Source organism: Oryza brachyantha, chromosome 5 (genome assembly GCF_000231095.2).
Source record: "Oryza brachyantha chromosome 5, ObraRS2, whole genome shotgun sequence".
NCBI lineage: Eukaryota > Viridiplantae > Streptophyta > Magnoliopsida > Poales > Poaceae > Oryza > Oryza brachyantha.
Window position 1 is genome coordinate 9,200,944 of NC_023167.2, and position 18,527 is coordinate 9,219,470.

At 38.7% G+C, this 18,527-nt stretch overlaps 1 protein-coding gene across 1 annotated transcript; it reads left to right on the forward strand.

Annotated features, from left to right (window-relative positions):
- The first annotated feature begins 11,365 nt into the window (after positions 1-11,365).
- On the forward strand, positions 11,366-15,382 carry LOC102720240 (putative mannan endo-1,4-beta-mannosidase 5). Its single transcript, XM_040523939.1, has 3 exons — positions 11,366-11,935; positions 14,133-14,674; positions 14,784-15,382. The coding sequence occupies exons 1-3, from the start codon at positions 11,366-11,368 to the stop codon at positions 15,226-15,228; spliced, it is 1,557 nt and encodes a 518-aa protein (XP_040379873.1). The 3' UTR covers positions 15,229-15,382.
- The last annotated feature ends 3,145 nt before the right edge of the window (positions 15,383-18,527 follow it).

The window sequence follows — 18,527 nt, forward strand, 5'->3', positions numbered from 1 at the left end:
TCTACCCTCGGGTCCCACCCGTCAGCCCCTCCTCCCCTTCCCCTCTCACCGATAGGCGGGGACCACTTGTCGGCGCCACCTCCCTCCTCTTTGGCTGACATCAGCGAGCTTCTTATTGCACAATAAATCAATTTAGGATTTTCCTATTTAGTTTAAAAACCCAGAAAACTTCTAAAATTTATAACTAATTCATCTAATCTCTGTTTAGGTCCATTCAAATTTTATTAAATCTAGAAAAATGCCAAGAATCCATTAAAAATAGTTTCTTTTATTGTTTTAGTAGAGTTTGTGCCTGTTTATTTATTTTTGTGCTTTGTCACTCAGATTCGGAGCCCGCCGACAGTCGCAGAGATCCCTCCTAAAGCTGAGCAAGGCAAGTGACACTCCTTTTGACCATTTTAATCCTATTTATCTTGAAATTCTTGCTTATTTAATTCAAACATGCATTATTTATTTATGGTATTTTCTATACTCTTCTTTATGTTATTTTTCGGGTTCAACCTATTGTATTATACCGTTGTATATCCATTCTTTATTCCTGGTGTACCTGGGGTAACTGAAGTAGTATTAGGTCTAGGCCATGCTTAGCCCTGTTTAGAACAAGTAGCACATGGGGAACTGTAATCACTTGTAGACTAATTTAGTTTAATGATTCATTACCCGGTCAGGGTTAATTCTAACTAAAATACTGATATGGTGGGTCGTGAGTGCATGGTTTTGAGAGTCGCACTCATGAAAATTAAGGACCGATTCACGGGAAACCCTGAAAGTAATTTATGCTAGCCACATGCCGAAATGGGTAAGGTGGGATTTGAAGCATGGTTTCAAACTCTTTGACGTACCAAGGCAAGGGTGGGCGTGATGGAGTATGGATGGGCAATCATGGTGTAGCGACGGCCTCTGCCGCTTCTGGATTCACCAAGTCACAAGAGGGGACTACCCGACTTGGTGTTAAGAAGGGGGTGAAACCTGAAACGCGGTGCAATTAAATAGGAAGGGTTATGTGATGGGTCCTATCACAGTCTCCTTTCCGGTGTGCCATGGTGGCACGTCAGCGCACGTTCAAGTGTAGTGGAGTTGTGTCTTGTGGGTACAGTAGTACACCTCTGATCAGAGTATAACCTATTCGAATAGTCGTGCCCACGGTTACGGGCGGACTCCCAGATTCACTGTGGTTAGTGAACCTTTAATAACTTGGGTAAACTAGATTTCGCTTGGGACTACTGCAACGTGGTGTAATGTTAAGTAGTGGGTTGGCCTGTTGCAACATGGTGTAACATTGAACGGTGTGGAGAAGCTTTATTTAAATGCTTTATTCATTTATCCAAATACTGTTATTCTACTTTAAATCTCTGTTTTACTGAACTGCTACTTTTGCGCAACTAACCCTAGCCTATCCTTGTGTATCCCTGCATTCATTTATTACTCCCTTTCCGTACTGCTTGTTGAGTACATGGTTGTACTCAGCCTTGCGTTTTCTCCCTCCAGAAGTAGAGTACTATTCAGATGGGGGTGATTCTGAGGTTTGATGCTTGTCCGCCGTCAAAGTGTTGCTTGTGGTTTGGAGCCAAGCTACGCTGGAGCCAGAAGCCCTTTATTTACTTTCCGTTGCATGTCGCTAGACTTTAATTACCATTTAATGTTGTTTTTAAGAACGATGGTGATGTAATCAACTATGTCTATTGGTGTATCCCGGCTGGTCCTAGATGAGGATTTTAATATACAATAAAGTTCAAAAATTCACGTAAGGAATTTCTGGGCATGACAGTGATAAAACCTCGGTGACGAGGGTGGCAATGCGCCAAAATTAATTGTATTGATCTATGTAGATATCGATCATTTTACAAGGACCCCAGGTGTACATATTTAAACATATGGGGTAATACTAGTCCATATTGAACATGACACACATTTTTTGCAAGATAAAAGGAAACACACGAGTCTCGATTGGACTCTAAATCTAGTCCATATTCAATGCGACATATGTTTTCTAAAGATAAAATGAAACCTAGTCCTAATCAGACACAAAACTTTCCTAGAGATAAAGAAAAATAATAAACGCTGCCTAGATAAATTTAATCTGCCATCTCATAGTCTTTATCAATTGCTTTTTTAAGTCAGACTGTTCTGCATATGATTTTCTTCGGTTGATTGCGTCATTTTCTTAACCAAATCCACTAAGAAATTTTACTAAAATTTTATGTTAATGACTGTTTGCAGGAGCAAAACCGGTAAGAGCGAGATAACCACTAGATGTGTGGGTGTAGCAGCCGTGAGGTAACGATAGAATCAAACCTATCGAAAGATTGGACACATAATCTCATATCAGCATGTCTAATGCGTGATCACGTGGGCATGTATTTGACAGATATGTTAGATTTAAAAATGACTTACTCTCCTGTGTTGTGGGTGTGGTGTGACGGGTTGATAATTTGGACGAAGCCGAGGGTTGTTCCTGCTAATACGAGCCGCCGAGCAAATGGTGAACAATTGGAAGCCAATCAAGCGAAAACGACGTACGGCCACGATAAGCAAAAATAATCGCTAGTACTAACTTAAAGGCCAAACCAGGCGTAGACTTAATTGATGGCCTGCCCCGTGTTCCCACGCCATTAAGTGGATGTTTGGATCGAGTGTTTTTTTCTCTTATTATATCGGACGTTTGATGTTAATTAGAAGTATTAAATATAGACTGATAATAAAACTAATTGTATAATAAAGACTATTTCATTAAACAAAATTTTTAAGCCTAATTAAGCCTTGATTAGTAAATGTTTACTGTAGCATCATATTCACTAATTATAGACTAATTAGGCTCAATAGATTCGTCTCACAAAATAGTTCAGAGTATGATGTGCGTTTTATTAATAATCTATATTTAGTACTTCTAACTAGTGTCTAAACATTCGATGTGACGGGTGCTAACAAAATAGAGGGAAACAACCATGTCCTCAGGAGTGACCAAACTGCCTGCAATTGCAAATTTGGAATGGCACTGTCGACTTCCCACGCGAGCACGTTTTTGACCGGAGACTTTGACGGCGGCGACCTACAGCAGTAGTACATAATCAACGTTTCATCGTCTCGGCTCTATTCTTTTACGCATCATTTATAGTCGGATTTTGTTCTCGACTTTTACGTCATGTTTCTCAAGCTTCTGAACGGAGTGTTTCTTTTTAGAAAAAAGTTTCTATATACAAGTTATCTCATCTTTTTATAATATATTTTTTTAAATTTTTTAATAGTTAAAATAATTATTTACACCACTAAATAACTATCAATAAATTAAATGATCTTTTTTTTATCCTCTATGCATAGATAACAGAATCCCTCGTCTTGCATGTTTCAGCCTCGGTCAATACCCAGTAGACGCCAGGTTCGTGTGCCCTGCTGTTGGCTTTGTGGCCTCATAGCAGGTACGATAGATAAGCCAACTATAAATATATCTTAAAGAGAGAAGAGAGAAGAGAAGTGGGCTATTTTTATAGTCAGCTGCACATGAATTATAAGATAAAATATGTATATAACATATAGGACCATGTATTGATATTTTGTAGCTAACTATTATATACATTGACTATTAGATTGACTATAAATAAATTAGAGATAATAGTTAGCTATACTATTGAACTTGCTCTCACGGGCATGGGTATCTGGAATCCGAATCGACTCTCTATTGTTCCCCAACAGTTTGGTTCCTTCTGTAAAAGTAAGGAGGTGTTTTACCCGGGGAAATAAAAAATTTTAGGTGCCTCACTAGATATTTAACACTGGATGTCGGAAAAGTTTTGTTGATAGAAATGAAAAAATGAATTTTATGGCTCGTCTAGAAACCACAGGACGAATCTTTTGAGCCTAATTAACCGTCATTGGCATATATGGGTTACCGTAGTACTTATGGCTAATTACGGACTAATTATGCTTAAAAGATTCGTCTCGTGATTTCTTCAATTAGTTTTTTATTTTATCTGTATTTAATGCTCTATCTATATGTACAAAGATTCGATGTGATGTTTTTGGAGAAAAAAATTTGACAACTACACGTGCCTAAACCGCTCGATCCTTTTATTTCCCGGTCACTCTCTTTTGTTTCAGTCTTAAAGGCAAGATTTCGTCAACCTCCTTAAGACTTAGCGTCAACCTTCTTTAAGACTTCGCAACTGATAATTTATTAAACAATAAGTTTAAATATAAAGGAGAGCCTCGAGAGATATTATCGTACTAACTTTGTAAGCCTCAAAAAGGCCTATACATATGTGGAGGCCAAAGATATGGTGTTGGACCTCACAACATACATGCTACAGTATCCTAGCAGATTTGAAGTGTTTTTATACGATTCAAAGAAGTCCGTATTAGCACTCACTGATAAACCTTAATAAGTGAAGTAACGTAACTAGACTTAATCGGCCACATCTTTCCATTTATGCTTACGTCTATATACAAAAATTTAAATTTTTTAATTCAAATTTGAAGTTAATTTTAGGGTTTCTTTATTATAGTTTATTTTCCATTGCTTGCTTTTAGATCGCCAAGAAAACATATATAAAAATTTATATATAAATTATTTTTAGTCTTTAATAAGTCATTTCGCTTATACTTAATTTTAGCAAAACAATGAGGTCCCACACATTTTTAGTTGATGGACCGTTGGTTAAAGTTTTTTTTTAAGAAGAGTATTTTTATCGACCTCTATATACCATATTATTTATTTTTTTAATTTAGAAACTTAGCCTAAATAGAGGACTTAGCCCCTTAAATACCTCATCTAAAATTTATGCTCCTATAGACCGTTGATTAAAGTTTGCTGTGAAGTTCTGGTGCAAAACATGGCAATTTTATATATTCAAATAGTACCGGCGGATTGGATGTACCAACATGAATATGAATTAATATGAGATAGTTTGTAAAATGCCTTGTGCGGAGTGAAACTGAATTCCAAAAAGACATTCGATGCAAAGTATTTCGATAGACTTTTTTTTCAAAACAATAAAAATATACCAGAAATAATTGGCATTTTATTACAAAAGATTGTATGTTTGATGCATGAATGGTAGATGAACATACATTTAAGTACTTCCCCCATATTTTAAACATACGATACTATTGATCATGAATAGCTCTCAACGTATTTAGTGCAAAAACATAAACATCATATGGGTATATATTTCTTTAGAAATACTTTATAATATTATAATTTTATTAGATACTATCGTTGTATTTTAATTGAAAAGGTGATCGATGCTGTGGACCAGAGACTGAATAATATTGCCATATAATTATGCACGGGCGCACTAAATTTTATTAAAAATAATACATTAGTCTTCAGATCAAAACGATGCTAATCAATGCCAGCTAAAAGACATTTTAAGAGTCCCCAACCTCCTCATTCTAAAATGATGTCGCCATCAACCTTTTCTGAAGAATCAAATTGAAGAATTTGATGTTTTTGTTTCTATACAATTGTATAAATAGGTGACCGTGACTTCTTTGTGCTAGTTGCCGGGACTTCCTAGCTGGCTGGCTAACTTTAGGAAACTTTTATGACCAGCTTGGGTCAATTATTTCATAGATACATTTTGTTTAGGGTACTATTGGAATTGATGATAGCTCAGGCCCCTCTAATCTTCTTGGATGTTAACGAAATATTTTTGTCCATAAAATGCAGACGGGGTAGAATTGTTCAAAAACGATATAAGTTCCCGGGGAGAGGGCAAGAAACAAGTTGCATAAGAAGCTGTCCTAATACCCGTTTTAGATATTTTGGTCCTCATCTTTTGACTTTTTGACCAAAAAAAATCAAATGACATATTTGCAAAGTAAAATAATTTATAAATAAAATTTTTATTTATGTATTTTTAATGATCTGAAAGCAAAGACTGAAAATAAAGTACGATAAAAAAACCTTCAAAATCAACTATAAATTTAGATTTAATATTTAAATTTTGGTTTATAACTATAAGTAGAAACGGAAATATGAGATTGTTTTACCCTGGTCAATCAGAGTTTCAGGCAGCAACTAAGTACAGATCCCTTCAACGCTCTCCCTTTTTTCCCAGCATATTAGCCGGAGCTTCAGAGCTAAGTCTACATTTCCCTGAAATTTCCCTTCTCATCCGTCTAACGCAGTAAATCAAATAACGCAGTTCAGTCTTATGTTCATTTTGCTCTCATACAGCTTTGAAGGAATATTAACTAGTAATGCATTTTAAACACCGTCGTTACTACATATATAATTACATATGGCAAAGAAAGAAAGAATCAACGGGTAGCTAGGTTGAAAGGGAGCAATGGGCGTGCTTTGATGCGGCCACAAGGTTTGGTTTCGACCCATCCAATTCAATCATGGACCTTTCAAAAGAAAAACTCCATCATGGCCTCACACATCTCTAAGTGACTAAGTCCAAGAACACAGAATGCCAAAATCAGGAAGTGTTCAAAGAACACAGATTAACTGACGGCAGACAATATTGAATGCTACTGCAGAAAAATCCATCCCCATTTAGGCCCATGCTGGCCCAATCATGATCATCTTGCTTTTCGCTGGCAGCAATCCTGATGGTCTCCCCTGTCTGTCTTCACATAATCTCTCAAAACAAGAATTCAGATGTACCTTGGGATTAAACATAATCTATCTTGCTTCAAATTTAATCACACGCGCACAACTGTAAATAATGCCGATTGGCCGTTTGGGCTGTTCGATTCGACCTCCTCGAAGGCTCAAACCGCATGTTTGGAGGAAAAGTAGCTTTGGGTGATAGGGGTGATAATATGGCCAAGTTTTTCTTATGGGTTGAGATCCAAACTAAATTGGACTAAAATTTTATAAGTTTTTAAGATAAAATATATAAGGATTTAGTAGAATTATGGAAGGACCCAAGTATCTTGGCCCATTATCAATGGTACCTACGAGTCATCCCGTCATGGCCCAAAATCCAACCTGCCTTAATCATAAGGGTCACTCCCCCTCCCTGATATAAATAAAAATACTCACAGCTCAGTTATATGCTAGTTACATTGTAAAAACATTATAATTATATTATGCTATGGTTACATTATGTGATTTTTATAAAAAAAATCATTAGAGTGATTTATAGCAGAACTGTATCTATGTTACACATTTATTGTAAACTTTCTATATAAAACTTAATTGTTATATATTTGAATAAATATGACTGCACAATGAGTTTTTTTATCATTTGCAAAACTATTTGCATGGGGACCGTGCATATTGAATTGGTGGAGGATCAATTAAGTTGATTGGTAATCCATGACCTTCTTGCACATCTTTGTCATACGAATAAAATACAGGTCAAAAAAATAAATAAACAAGTTTAATTTCCATCCTTCATCCTTAACAGATTGTAACAGAACAATCGAGTCTTCTCTAACAATTGATAAGATTGGCAATCTATTTAGAGCAATTTTACGTTTCTTTAGTAGGTACTAAGAAGTATCAAAATTTTAGTGTAAAATTTAGTACTAAATTTTACACTAAAATTTTGGTACCTCATGGTACCTTTTCAAGTACTTTAAAATTGCTATCTATTTATCAATCCTCAAATGATAAGAGAAGAATCCACTCTTCTCCAACAAATAAACTATCAACCTCCAAATTTGATCAACAATTATTTTTCGGTAATTGTTGTCTCAATCTAGCACATCATTTTTTGGCCATATAACCCAAAAGATAAAGTTCAACATGTTTTGAATTCAGGTTCGATATCTTGACAACAGCAACCTCAAACATTCTTTTCCATTGATTCAAAAGACTTCTTGGGACCCATGAGTACTTATAAAGGCCATTGTCATATGGTTTTGGTTGCACCTCAAAATTACTCCTAAACTGTTCGGAATCTAGAAAATAAGCCACTTACCTCTTTCAGTCCAAATTTGTTCTGGGCCACATGCCTTATTGTTGAGTCTTATTTGGTTGGCCCATGTTTTGGACGACCTCTCACCTCATATAAGATATAACTCATACATAGCTAGCATTCCTTACGACAAGTTTGAGTTTTACTTAAATTATTCTGTTAACTTTGCAGTTTTGTTGCTAGATCGGTTTGTGAAACTCAAACTTCATATAATTAAATCTTTCATCGAAATACAAATAAATGAAACCTTAAGGGGTTCACTCCTTTTGAGTGAACGAAATTCTGGATGAATTGAATCCATTACAAAATTTACCTTTTGAGAGTATTTGGATTGTAGAATTTCTCCAAATAAAATTTCTGTTGGATTTTTGTTGGTGATGCTCTAATACGCGAATGTTCGCATGCCTAGGTCTTGTGTTACACGCGGCTTTGCTTTTCTTCTTGTCTAATTCTGGTTTGGATTTGCAAATATTGGTGCTTTCTTTTTCTGTACCTACATGGGTTCCTTTCTAATAAGTTTATACACCCAAATTGTATACATCCGATGTTTATATATCAAAAGTTTATATCAAATTCCAATTCGGATGAAATGCTTTAATCTACAACTGTTTTGTATTATGCAAAGTGTATGTGTATAATTTTTCTAGGACAACTTAGGCCGCGTTCGGCAAGAAGTCTAAGTTAACTTAACCCATTGTTTTCCGCGCGCATGTTTCTCGAACTGTTAAACGGTATATTTTTTCAAAAATTTTCTATAGAAAAGTTATTTTAAAAAATCATATTAATCTATTTACCTATTACTACGGTTTTCATGTCGGATATGTTAACTTACCCACCCCATGAACGAACACGCCCTTATTGGGATGGACTAGATGCATATGAGGCTTGGGTCAAACGTGTTTGTGATCCAAAGCCGTGTGCAAACACTCACTCATTAGACCTACCTTGGTTGCACAGTGTCTATGGCTAAGGGGGTGTTTGTTTGTAGGGGCTAAACTTTAGCCCCTAGTCATATCGGATATTTAGATACTTGGATATTTAGATATTTATTATAAATAGTAAACATAGATTATTAATAAAACTCATCCATAATCTTGGACTGATTCGCGAGACGAATCTAATGAGCCTAATTAATCCACGATTAACTTATGTGATGCTACAGTAAACATTTGACAATTATGGATTAATTAGGCTTAAAAAGTTTGTCTCATGGATTAGCTCTCATTTATAAAATTAGCTTTTTATTAGTCTATGTTTAATACTTATAATCAATATCCAAACATCCGATGTGAGATGAGGCTAAAAAATTTTGCCTTTCTAAACGACACCTAAGTGTGGAGCAACCAACGGTGGATTGGAGGTATTGATTTCATCTGGGGAGGGTCATACAAAAATTTTAGGAGTATTTAGTATTTAATGGTCATCTCATGATCCACTAATGGAATGGACTCATAAGTGATCAATATATCATCTTAGGGGTACGATAGGGATTAGATAAAAATCTCAAGGTATACAAAAAGATTGTTTTTCAACTTTAGTCAAGCTTCAGGGTTTTTAATACTTTGACCTAAGTACACGCAGGTGAAATTTCGATTTTTTTTCTTGACAGTTAGATGAGCATATGAATGCCAAGAGTTAATCCTTGCCAACAATTCACAATATAAATCAGTTAAAAACCCTTTGGTAAGTTTGGTTCAGAATATGATATATTCCTTGTTAATGCATTTACTTTCAACCTCATCTTTTCGCTTTTGATTGTGCTTACAAACTAAAATTTAACTAAAAGTTTATTTTTTAACCATTATTTTTAAATCATTAAGAATATATACTACTACCAGGTGTAGCTACTTCCTGCACGTCCATGATGAAAAATGTTTTCATAACTATTTCTGCTCCCACCCAACAGAAAGTATAGATACTATTAAAATCTCATGTGAATAATACAACTATATATATATATATAAAGTCTGTACTTTCTATTGGAAGAGAGAAGAAATATGTATAAAGGTGTTTCTGCACCTTAGATATGAAGGGAGTAGCTACACCTGGTAGTAGGATAGAGGCTTCCTATATATATATATATATATATATATATATATATATATATATATTACTTATAAATTATTTTCTATTTATAAATATGTCAAGTGAGGGCCTTCCTCAGAAAATTTCAATCTACTTGTCACCTAAGCAACATCTTTTATCTTAACTGTTCATAAATCATGATTGCAAGGTTTTGTGGCTGTGGAGACAAGCTTTATGATGATGCTTGCTAAACTTCTACTCCAGATTGCATTGTGAAATTGCTTCTTTTTCTTCAAGGGACATGAGGCACCATATAGTTCCATTTAGAGAACTCGTGTATTAGGTTAAACTTTGGTGGGACGACAGATACCATTATCTCTTATATCTGTATTTTTCCTTTTCGTTTTCAGTCACTATTTGTATAGGTTCGAAGCACCTAAGAGTAATTTAAACATCGAGATATAAAACTGCATGGAAACTGTATAAATGTTGTCTCAATATTCTTAGAGGTTTTGTTATCATCTATGGTTCAATATGATCAAATCTCTAAATATCTTTATGTAAACATAAAAGAGAGAAAATAATAAGAGTAAGTAGGATCATTTTGAGTCGCTCAGAGGGGTACAATGTACCTCAATTCAGAGGGTTACATTACATTTACGTGTAAGCAAAACTTTGAATTAACACTAAATCCCATCCCTTTCGAGTCCATCCCCGGACTAAAGGAAGCATCACATAAATCGATTTTTTAAGTTTTTAATTTTATTTAATAATTAATTTACAAAATTATATTTTCATTTCTAAAATCTATAAATCTAACCTCTTATCGCCCTACTATAGAACGAAAAGATGACGTAGCAGACAACAGGGAGCTAGGAACGACGATGACGGCACAGTTGCATTTTTGTGGTTTAGCCCCTTGTTGACTATTGTAAGGGTGACATGAGGTTAGATTTATAAATTTTGGTAACGAAAATATAGTTTTGTAAATTATTTATTAAATAAAACTAGAAATTTGAAAAAATTCCACGTAAATCTACTCATCGACGTACAGCCCGCAAAGGCCCATTCTACCAACCAATACGTGGCCCAACAAGAAGGCCCAACAGGGCAGAGCACAAGGCCCACATCCCCGACAAGCACAGGGCGTCGAGGCCACTTGCCTCTCCCGTGCGGCCACGCTTGCATTGCCTTCCCGCTTCTAGCTTGCAAGCCACTTCCCCAATCCAATCCAATCCAGCGCGAATTAATCAACCTCTTTACTTTTGCTTAAAACCTTCAACTAAGCAAGTGTATCAGTCTCAGCAATGCCTACGCTCTCCAACAAGATGGTGGCCATTGCCACCGCAATTAATCTATCTGCGTCGACGAGATCGACCGATCGATCCATCGATCGATCTCTCTTGCTTCCAAGCCAAGACGACCCTGTCTCACTCACTCACTCACTGTCTCACTGTACGTACGTGTACATGGATCTCCAGCTCTCATGCATCCTTCCAACATATAAATTGCGATCTTGTGCTAGTGTTTGCGAGCTGGAGCTGCAAATTAGCCTGCAACGGCGTGTGTACGGCCCAGCGGCCATGGCGACGTCGCACAGGAAGGAAACGAGAAGGAAGGCTTCCGTGCTGCAATGCTTCTTCTTCTTCGTGCTTGGAGCTCTCGCCATGGCTGCATCGATGGCCGCTCTACATGCGTCGTCGTCGGCGTCATCGTCGGTGTGGCGGTGTTCGCACCTCGCCGACGATGATCCGAGCAGCAGCCAGGTGGTCGACGGCGGCGGCGAGTGGGGGGTGGTGAGGACGAGGGGCGCGCAGTTCGTCGTCGGCGACGATGGCCGGCCCTTCTACGTGAACGGGTTCAACACGTACTGGCTGATGGTCCTCGCCGTCGACGCGTCGACGAGGGGGAAGGTCACCGAGGTGTTCCGGCAGGCGGCGGCGGTCGGGCTGACGGTGTGCCGGACGTGGGCGTTCAACGACGGCGGGTGGCGGGCGCTCCAGAAGTCCCCCTCTGTCTACGACGAGGACGTCTTCAAGGTGATGTTATCTGAAATTATTTCTTTCAGCAGTTTGTGATTCAAATGAATTTCAGTCACTCAGATGATACATTTGAAAACCTGTTCGATATTACGTGATCTAAACCGTATATTCCCAACACGTTAAGGTCAACGTCAGTCGATTAATAAGCGAGTAAGATAGCACTAAATTTTACATAGAAAATAGTGGTACTTTTCGGTACTTCTCGAGGATGAAAAAAAAACTCTTCATAACCTCTCCATTACCTAATGATCCGTTCAATTAAATCGTTGATTGAGATATACATTTATATTCACATGATGGCTAGATAATATGATCTGCACATTTCCTTTAATTGTCATCATTCATCAATACAAAATATATATCACCCTTATCTTCTATCTTTTAATTATGGTTATTTGGCAAAATTTAAATTTGATTTTGAGGGCTTTTAAGTTTTAGCTTTTAGATCGCTACGAACATTTATATAAAAGTTTTATTTATAAATTATTATTTATTAATAAATATACCGTTTGTCCTTTTTTAAAAAAAACCCAAAAAAATTGACCCGATACGATGGGTTGAGCTTACTCCCTCTGTCCCAAAAAAAAAAAAACCAATTCTCCGGTTTTCGTGTCCAACGTTTGACCATCCGTCTTATTTAAAAAATTCTGCGAAAATTAGAAAAAAAATTAGTCACACGTAAAGTACTGTTCATGATTTATCATCTAATAAAAACAAAAATATCAATCGTAAGAAAATTTTGAATAAGAGGAAGAATAAAAAATTATAGGTAAAAATTAAAAAATTGGTTTAATTTGGGACGGAGCGAGTAGATCCTTATCATTCAATACTGAGCACATGTACATATATTAAAATTTCTTCGCGGCAAGCATAATGTTTAGATACACCCTCTGGAATGGTATTAACTCCTGACACTTGTACAGGTCTGGCTAATAGATAATTCACTTGATTATATGGATGGGTCCTAAATTTTTTATGTTGTAGGCCTAACAAAAACTCTCTTCGTTTACGTAAGATGTTTAACTTTTTTAGTTATAATATTTAACTATTTATTTTATTCAAAAAATTATGGAAATATCATTTATTTTGCTTGTGACTCACCTTATTATCAAAAGAATTTTAAGCACGATTTGTCATTTTTTATATTTGTATTAAATTTTTGAACAAACGAATGTTCAAACGTTACAGGAAAAAAAATCAAACATCTTATATTATAAAACGGAGGTATTAAGTTTTAACAAGTGGTTCATAAAATCCTAATATGGGTTTCGAGATTATATTTTTAGAAGATGTGGCACAATTAATTCATGGCAATAATCTGGTGCTCGGTTGGAACGAATGGGCTATCAGCCGGTTATTATTGCCCGTATTCAGTACTAGCCATTAAGAATTCATTATATTGTACCATACTACTAGTAGAATCATGTGACAATAAACTATACTAACTAGAATAACAGTAACCCATATTTTGCTCCCTCTAATTTTTAATATTTAATGATGCTGATTTTAAGACATATGTATATGATCATTTAATATTTTTTAAATATGCAAAAGATGCAAGACACGCTTAAAGTTATTTTAATAATACAACCTAATCATAAAAAAGTAATAATTACTATTTTTTAATGAGATGAATATTTAAACCTAAATTTAAAGGGCCACGTTAAATATAAAAAATCGGAGAGTACTGTTCTAGTTGTTGCAGGTTGCAGATGAGTCGCCTGTTCAAACATCTCCGCAAGCATCAATATTCCGTTCAATTTCCACTGTAGTTGGATAGGATAGGATGACAGACTTCCTTCTCTAAACGGAGACGCAATTCACCCAATAATTAATTAAGATCCATCGCGTAACAACATCTATCTACGTTTCACTCTCATAACGAACAATCAAGCTAGCTGATGATCACTTGCACACTGCATTAATGTTCTTAGTGAAGTAATCAACGAATGAAAGAATTAAGATCAGTCTTAATGCATAGTTTCGTGATATAGTCATCAAAACTGTAAACTAGATAACTAAGCCAGATAAATTTCATGGGAATAAAACTCAATCATCTCTCGTCTCATAAAACTCTCTTATTTAATAATCCTGTTACTCAAGTCAATCTGATATGATATTATATTTAATGTGTTGACAATCCATGAACTGGCCTAATTGTGCACACACCTAAGAAAAACGTGCATGCATGCAGGCCCTGGATTTCGTGGTGAGCGAGGCGAGGAAGCACGGGATCAGGCTGATCCTGCCGCTGACCAACAACTGGGACGACTACGGCGGCAAGGCGCAGTACGTGCGGTGGGCGCAGGCCGCCGGCGCCGACGTCAACCTCACCGCCGGCGGCGACGCCTTCTTCTCCGACAAGACCGCCAGGGGCTACTTCAGGAGGCACGTCACGGCGGTGCTGACGAGGGTGAACACGTACACGGGCGTGGCGTACAGGGACGACCCGACCATCATGGCGTGGGAGCTCATGAACGAGCCGCGCTGCTTCTCCGACCCCACCGGCGACACGCTGCAGGCGTGGATCAGGGAGATGGCGTTCCACGTCAAGTCCGTCGATCCGGCGCACCTGCTCGGCGTCGGCTCCGAGGGCTTCTACGGCCGGTCGTCCTCGCCGGCGCGCCTCCAGGCCAATCCCAACGCCGGCGCCGCCCTCGTCGGCACTGACTTCGTCCGCAACCACCGCGTCCTCGGCGTCGACTTCGCGTCCGTCCATGTCTACCCAGACAATTGGTATGTGGGAACGGCCGGCGCATTGTCCGCCGGCCGGGCACGCAGATGTCGCAGTGCGTGCAAGCTCGATCTAACACGTATATACCACGCCGGTCGCATGTTCCTGCAGGCTGCCGGCGGGCGCGACGCAGGAGGCGCAGCTGAGGTTCGCGACGTCGTGGGTGGAGGCGCACATCGCGGACGCCGAGGGCGCGCTCGGCGGCATGCCCGTGCTGTTCGCGGAGTTCGGGGTGTCCGCCAAGGCCGGGGCGGTGTTCAACGCGACGTCGAGGAACGCGTTCATCGAGGCCGTGTACGGGGCGATGCTGCGGTCGACGCGGCGCGGCGGCGGCGGCGCGGGCGCGCTGCTGTGGCAGGTGTTCCCGGAGGACACCGAGTACATGGACGACGGATACGCCGTCGTGCTGCCCAGGGCGCCGGCCACCGCCGGGATCGTGGCGGCGCACTCCAGAAGGCTGCAGGCGTTCAACTCCCGGTGCGAGTGGAGCTGTCGCTGGGGCTGCAACAGACAGAGGAACACTCCAGAGATGACGAAGGAAGCTGACGTAGTGTAGTTAAATTGTACGCCAATTTGCATGCAGCTATAGTTGGCCATAAGGCCCGAGGCCTGACGGCCCGGCCCAAGGCATGGTCCGGTTCAATAAAAAAAATATTAGAAACCTTAAATAGACTTAATTTATTCATATAAGGCCTAGCCAAAAAAAAGTACGTAAAATAGACTTAGTGGTTGTTTGGATCCAGAGATTTTTTTTCTCTTGTCACATTAGATGTTTAGATGTTAATTAGGAGTATTAAATATAGACCGATAACAAAACTAATTGTATAAATAAAGACTATTTTATTAGACAAAGCCTAATTAATCAACCATTAGCAAATGTTTACTGTAGCATCATATTCGCTAATCATGGACTAACTAGGCTCAATAGATTTGTCTCGCGAAATAGTCCAGAGTATGAGGTGAGTTTTATTAATAGTCTATATTTAATACTTCTAATTAATGTCCAAACATTTGATATGATAGGGACTAAAAAAGTCCCTAGGGATCTAAACAGGATTTTATTCTAGCCATATATAACACAGCCTAAAGAAAAGGGAGCGAAAATAGACTTATTTTAACAGTCCAAAGAAGTAAGGGGGTGGAATGTAGACTTACTTTTTAAAAAAGTACAACGGACCATCATGCCTTTGGGCTAGCCCGGCACAGCCCGAGTGGTATTGGGTCATGCCTGGACCGCCACTGTCGCTTATGGGCTAGCACGGCACGACCCGACATGTTGATCAGGCCGTGTCGGCCCGACCGACTTCAGCATGAGCCCAGCTGTGCATGGAACATGCTGTGCTGGCCTGCCCAGTTGGCCATCTATACATGCAGCTATAGTATAGTTGGTATGAAAATTGACGTGTGTAACTGATCAAAAATAAGATGTAACGAATGGCAAGTACCAATTGTGCATGAGGAGGTTGTGGGATCGATGGAACAGTCGGAAACCCCTTCTCTCCTCCCAACTTGAAACCATCCTTCAAAACCGACCCCTATCATAGTGACGAAGATAGAACGAAATATAAGGAGGTTTCACCTATTTGCTTATTTGTGCTTTGAATTGGTTTTAAACCGTTGCGGGTATCTAAATTTAAATTAAGGTGGTGTGTATATATATATATTAAAAATAGATAAACTCTAGTAAAAAAAATTTCAAACCGGGTTCCAGGGCACCCCTAGGCGTATTGCAGCTCCGCCCTGCCTACCATGAAACCTAACTCTTACTCCCTCGGTTTCACCGTGAAAAAAATATGGAACACGAGGAGTACTAATCGTCACTGTTACCATGCCATCGCCTCTAAGACCTGGATGCCACCCTTCTCGGCTCTTCTTCCCTTTCTTGGTCTCCCTCTCCCACAATCGATTACTGAATTTGGTGAGGTTTCAATAACCTGAAATCTAGCAATTTCCCTTCTCAACATATAAATCGAGGAGCATGTTTTGTTACTTGGATTTGGTTGTCAATTTTAATGTGGGCGCTACAGCTATTTCGCACGCATGCCGCTCACGCGCGTATCAACAAATGGCAAAATGAACTCCATGTGTCTTCCGATTTCCTTTTTGCTGATTGTTCTACTCTTTGTTCAATTCTGCACTGCGTGTAAGATGCATTTAGCTCTGGTAGGCTAGTTTGTATGGACTAGAGAGGCATCGGCTAATTCTTTTTGTATTAAAATAAAAAAAATCAACAATCATTCTACTTTAAATCCTCTAGCTCAAATGAATATTTCTCAAATTGGAACTTTCGATTTAGAATTTGAAACTGTAAATTCAATCTTTAAAGCTTTCATAAAAAAAATTGAAACTGTGAGTTCAATCTTGAAAACTTCCGACTCAAAATGTGAAACTTTCAATTCTCTTGTCAAAACTTTCAACTCAAATTTGAAATTATTAATTCAATATTCCAAACTTCCAAGTCAAACTTGAAAGTTTCATTCGTTCTTCCAATCTTGCAACTCAAATCTGAAAACTTTCAGTCGAAAATTTGAAAAAATATGCCCAAATTTGAAACTAACTTTCAACTCAATTTATTTATTCACCACTATTTCTTAAAAAATAATAACTAAACATTAATAATTATTTTATAGTTATAAAAGAGTGACGGTGCATGCAACTTTGTATTTGTGCGTACTAGCACCTACCACATATTTTGTCTAGTATCATCTACTGGAGTGGAATCTTGCCTCGATACATTCCTAGGTCCAATCCGGTTCTCTGACGTAGTGAACAAAAGTCACAAAAACATACAAAAGTCACAAAAACATACATTAACATGTGGCCTGCCCCACGGTACGCTAGCGATCGATCTCATGCGCTCGTTGTAGATCGGAATACTAAAAACACACCCAAAGTCATGGCACTGTGCATGCCTGACGTTTGAACGAGACGTTAGAGAATTCTGTTTGTCCCAAGACATCAGTTGGAACTTGAACAATACAGACTAGTACTAACACTTAAAGAAAAGAAGCGATGAGATAAAACACTTGGAGGAAAGAAGCGAGGAACATTGGTTTCAAAGTTCAATGGCACAACTCACAAATTAAACCCTCTCGGTATTGGTATGACCTTTGGATAGGGACGAAAACAGCACGGATATGGACATAAACTATCTCTACCGTATTTATTTATCTTTTTTTTTGGAACCGCAACCGGAATCGGAGACTCCAGATACAAAAACGGAATCAGACCATATTGAATAAAAAACGGAGAATACGGTATTGAATGTTTATCGAAATATAAAAACACCTTAAAATGACTTATCTAGATTTTTTGTGAAACAACACATCAATTTTATTTTAGTAAAATTTAGAACAACACAGGCGGCGAGGCGGCAGGGCGGCGTCGCGAGAAGCAAGTGAGCGGCGGCGGCACGCGGCACGCGATGGCAATGGGATGCGGCTGACGGAGGCGTGAAATGGAATGGGGTGGCGACAGCGCGAGACGGGAGGCTGACAGTGGGGTGGATACCGGCCTGCCAGGGGGACTGCCGGTGCGAGATGGGAGGCTGGCAGTCAGCGGCGGGAGCGAATCTGGACGGCGTGGAGCCGTGGACGCAGTCACGTACGGCGGCACGGCACTCAGCCACTCACGCTGTCACGCACCACACACGGACCAGCTAGGTAACTAGGGGGGTTTATATTGAGGAATTTTCTTAGAAGTGTTATTTGACTGAATATCGAAAAACTACGAAATGAATCTTTTAAGCTTAATTAATCCGTCATTAGCATATGTTGGTTACTGTAGCACTTATGGCTAATCATGGACTAATTAGACTCAAAAGATTCGTCTCAACATTTCTTCCGTAATTGTACA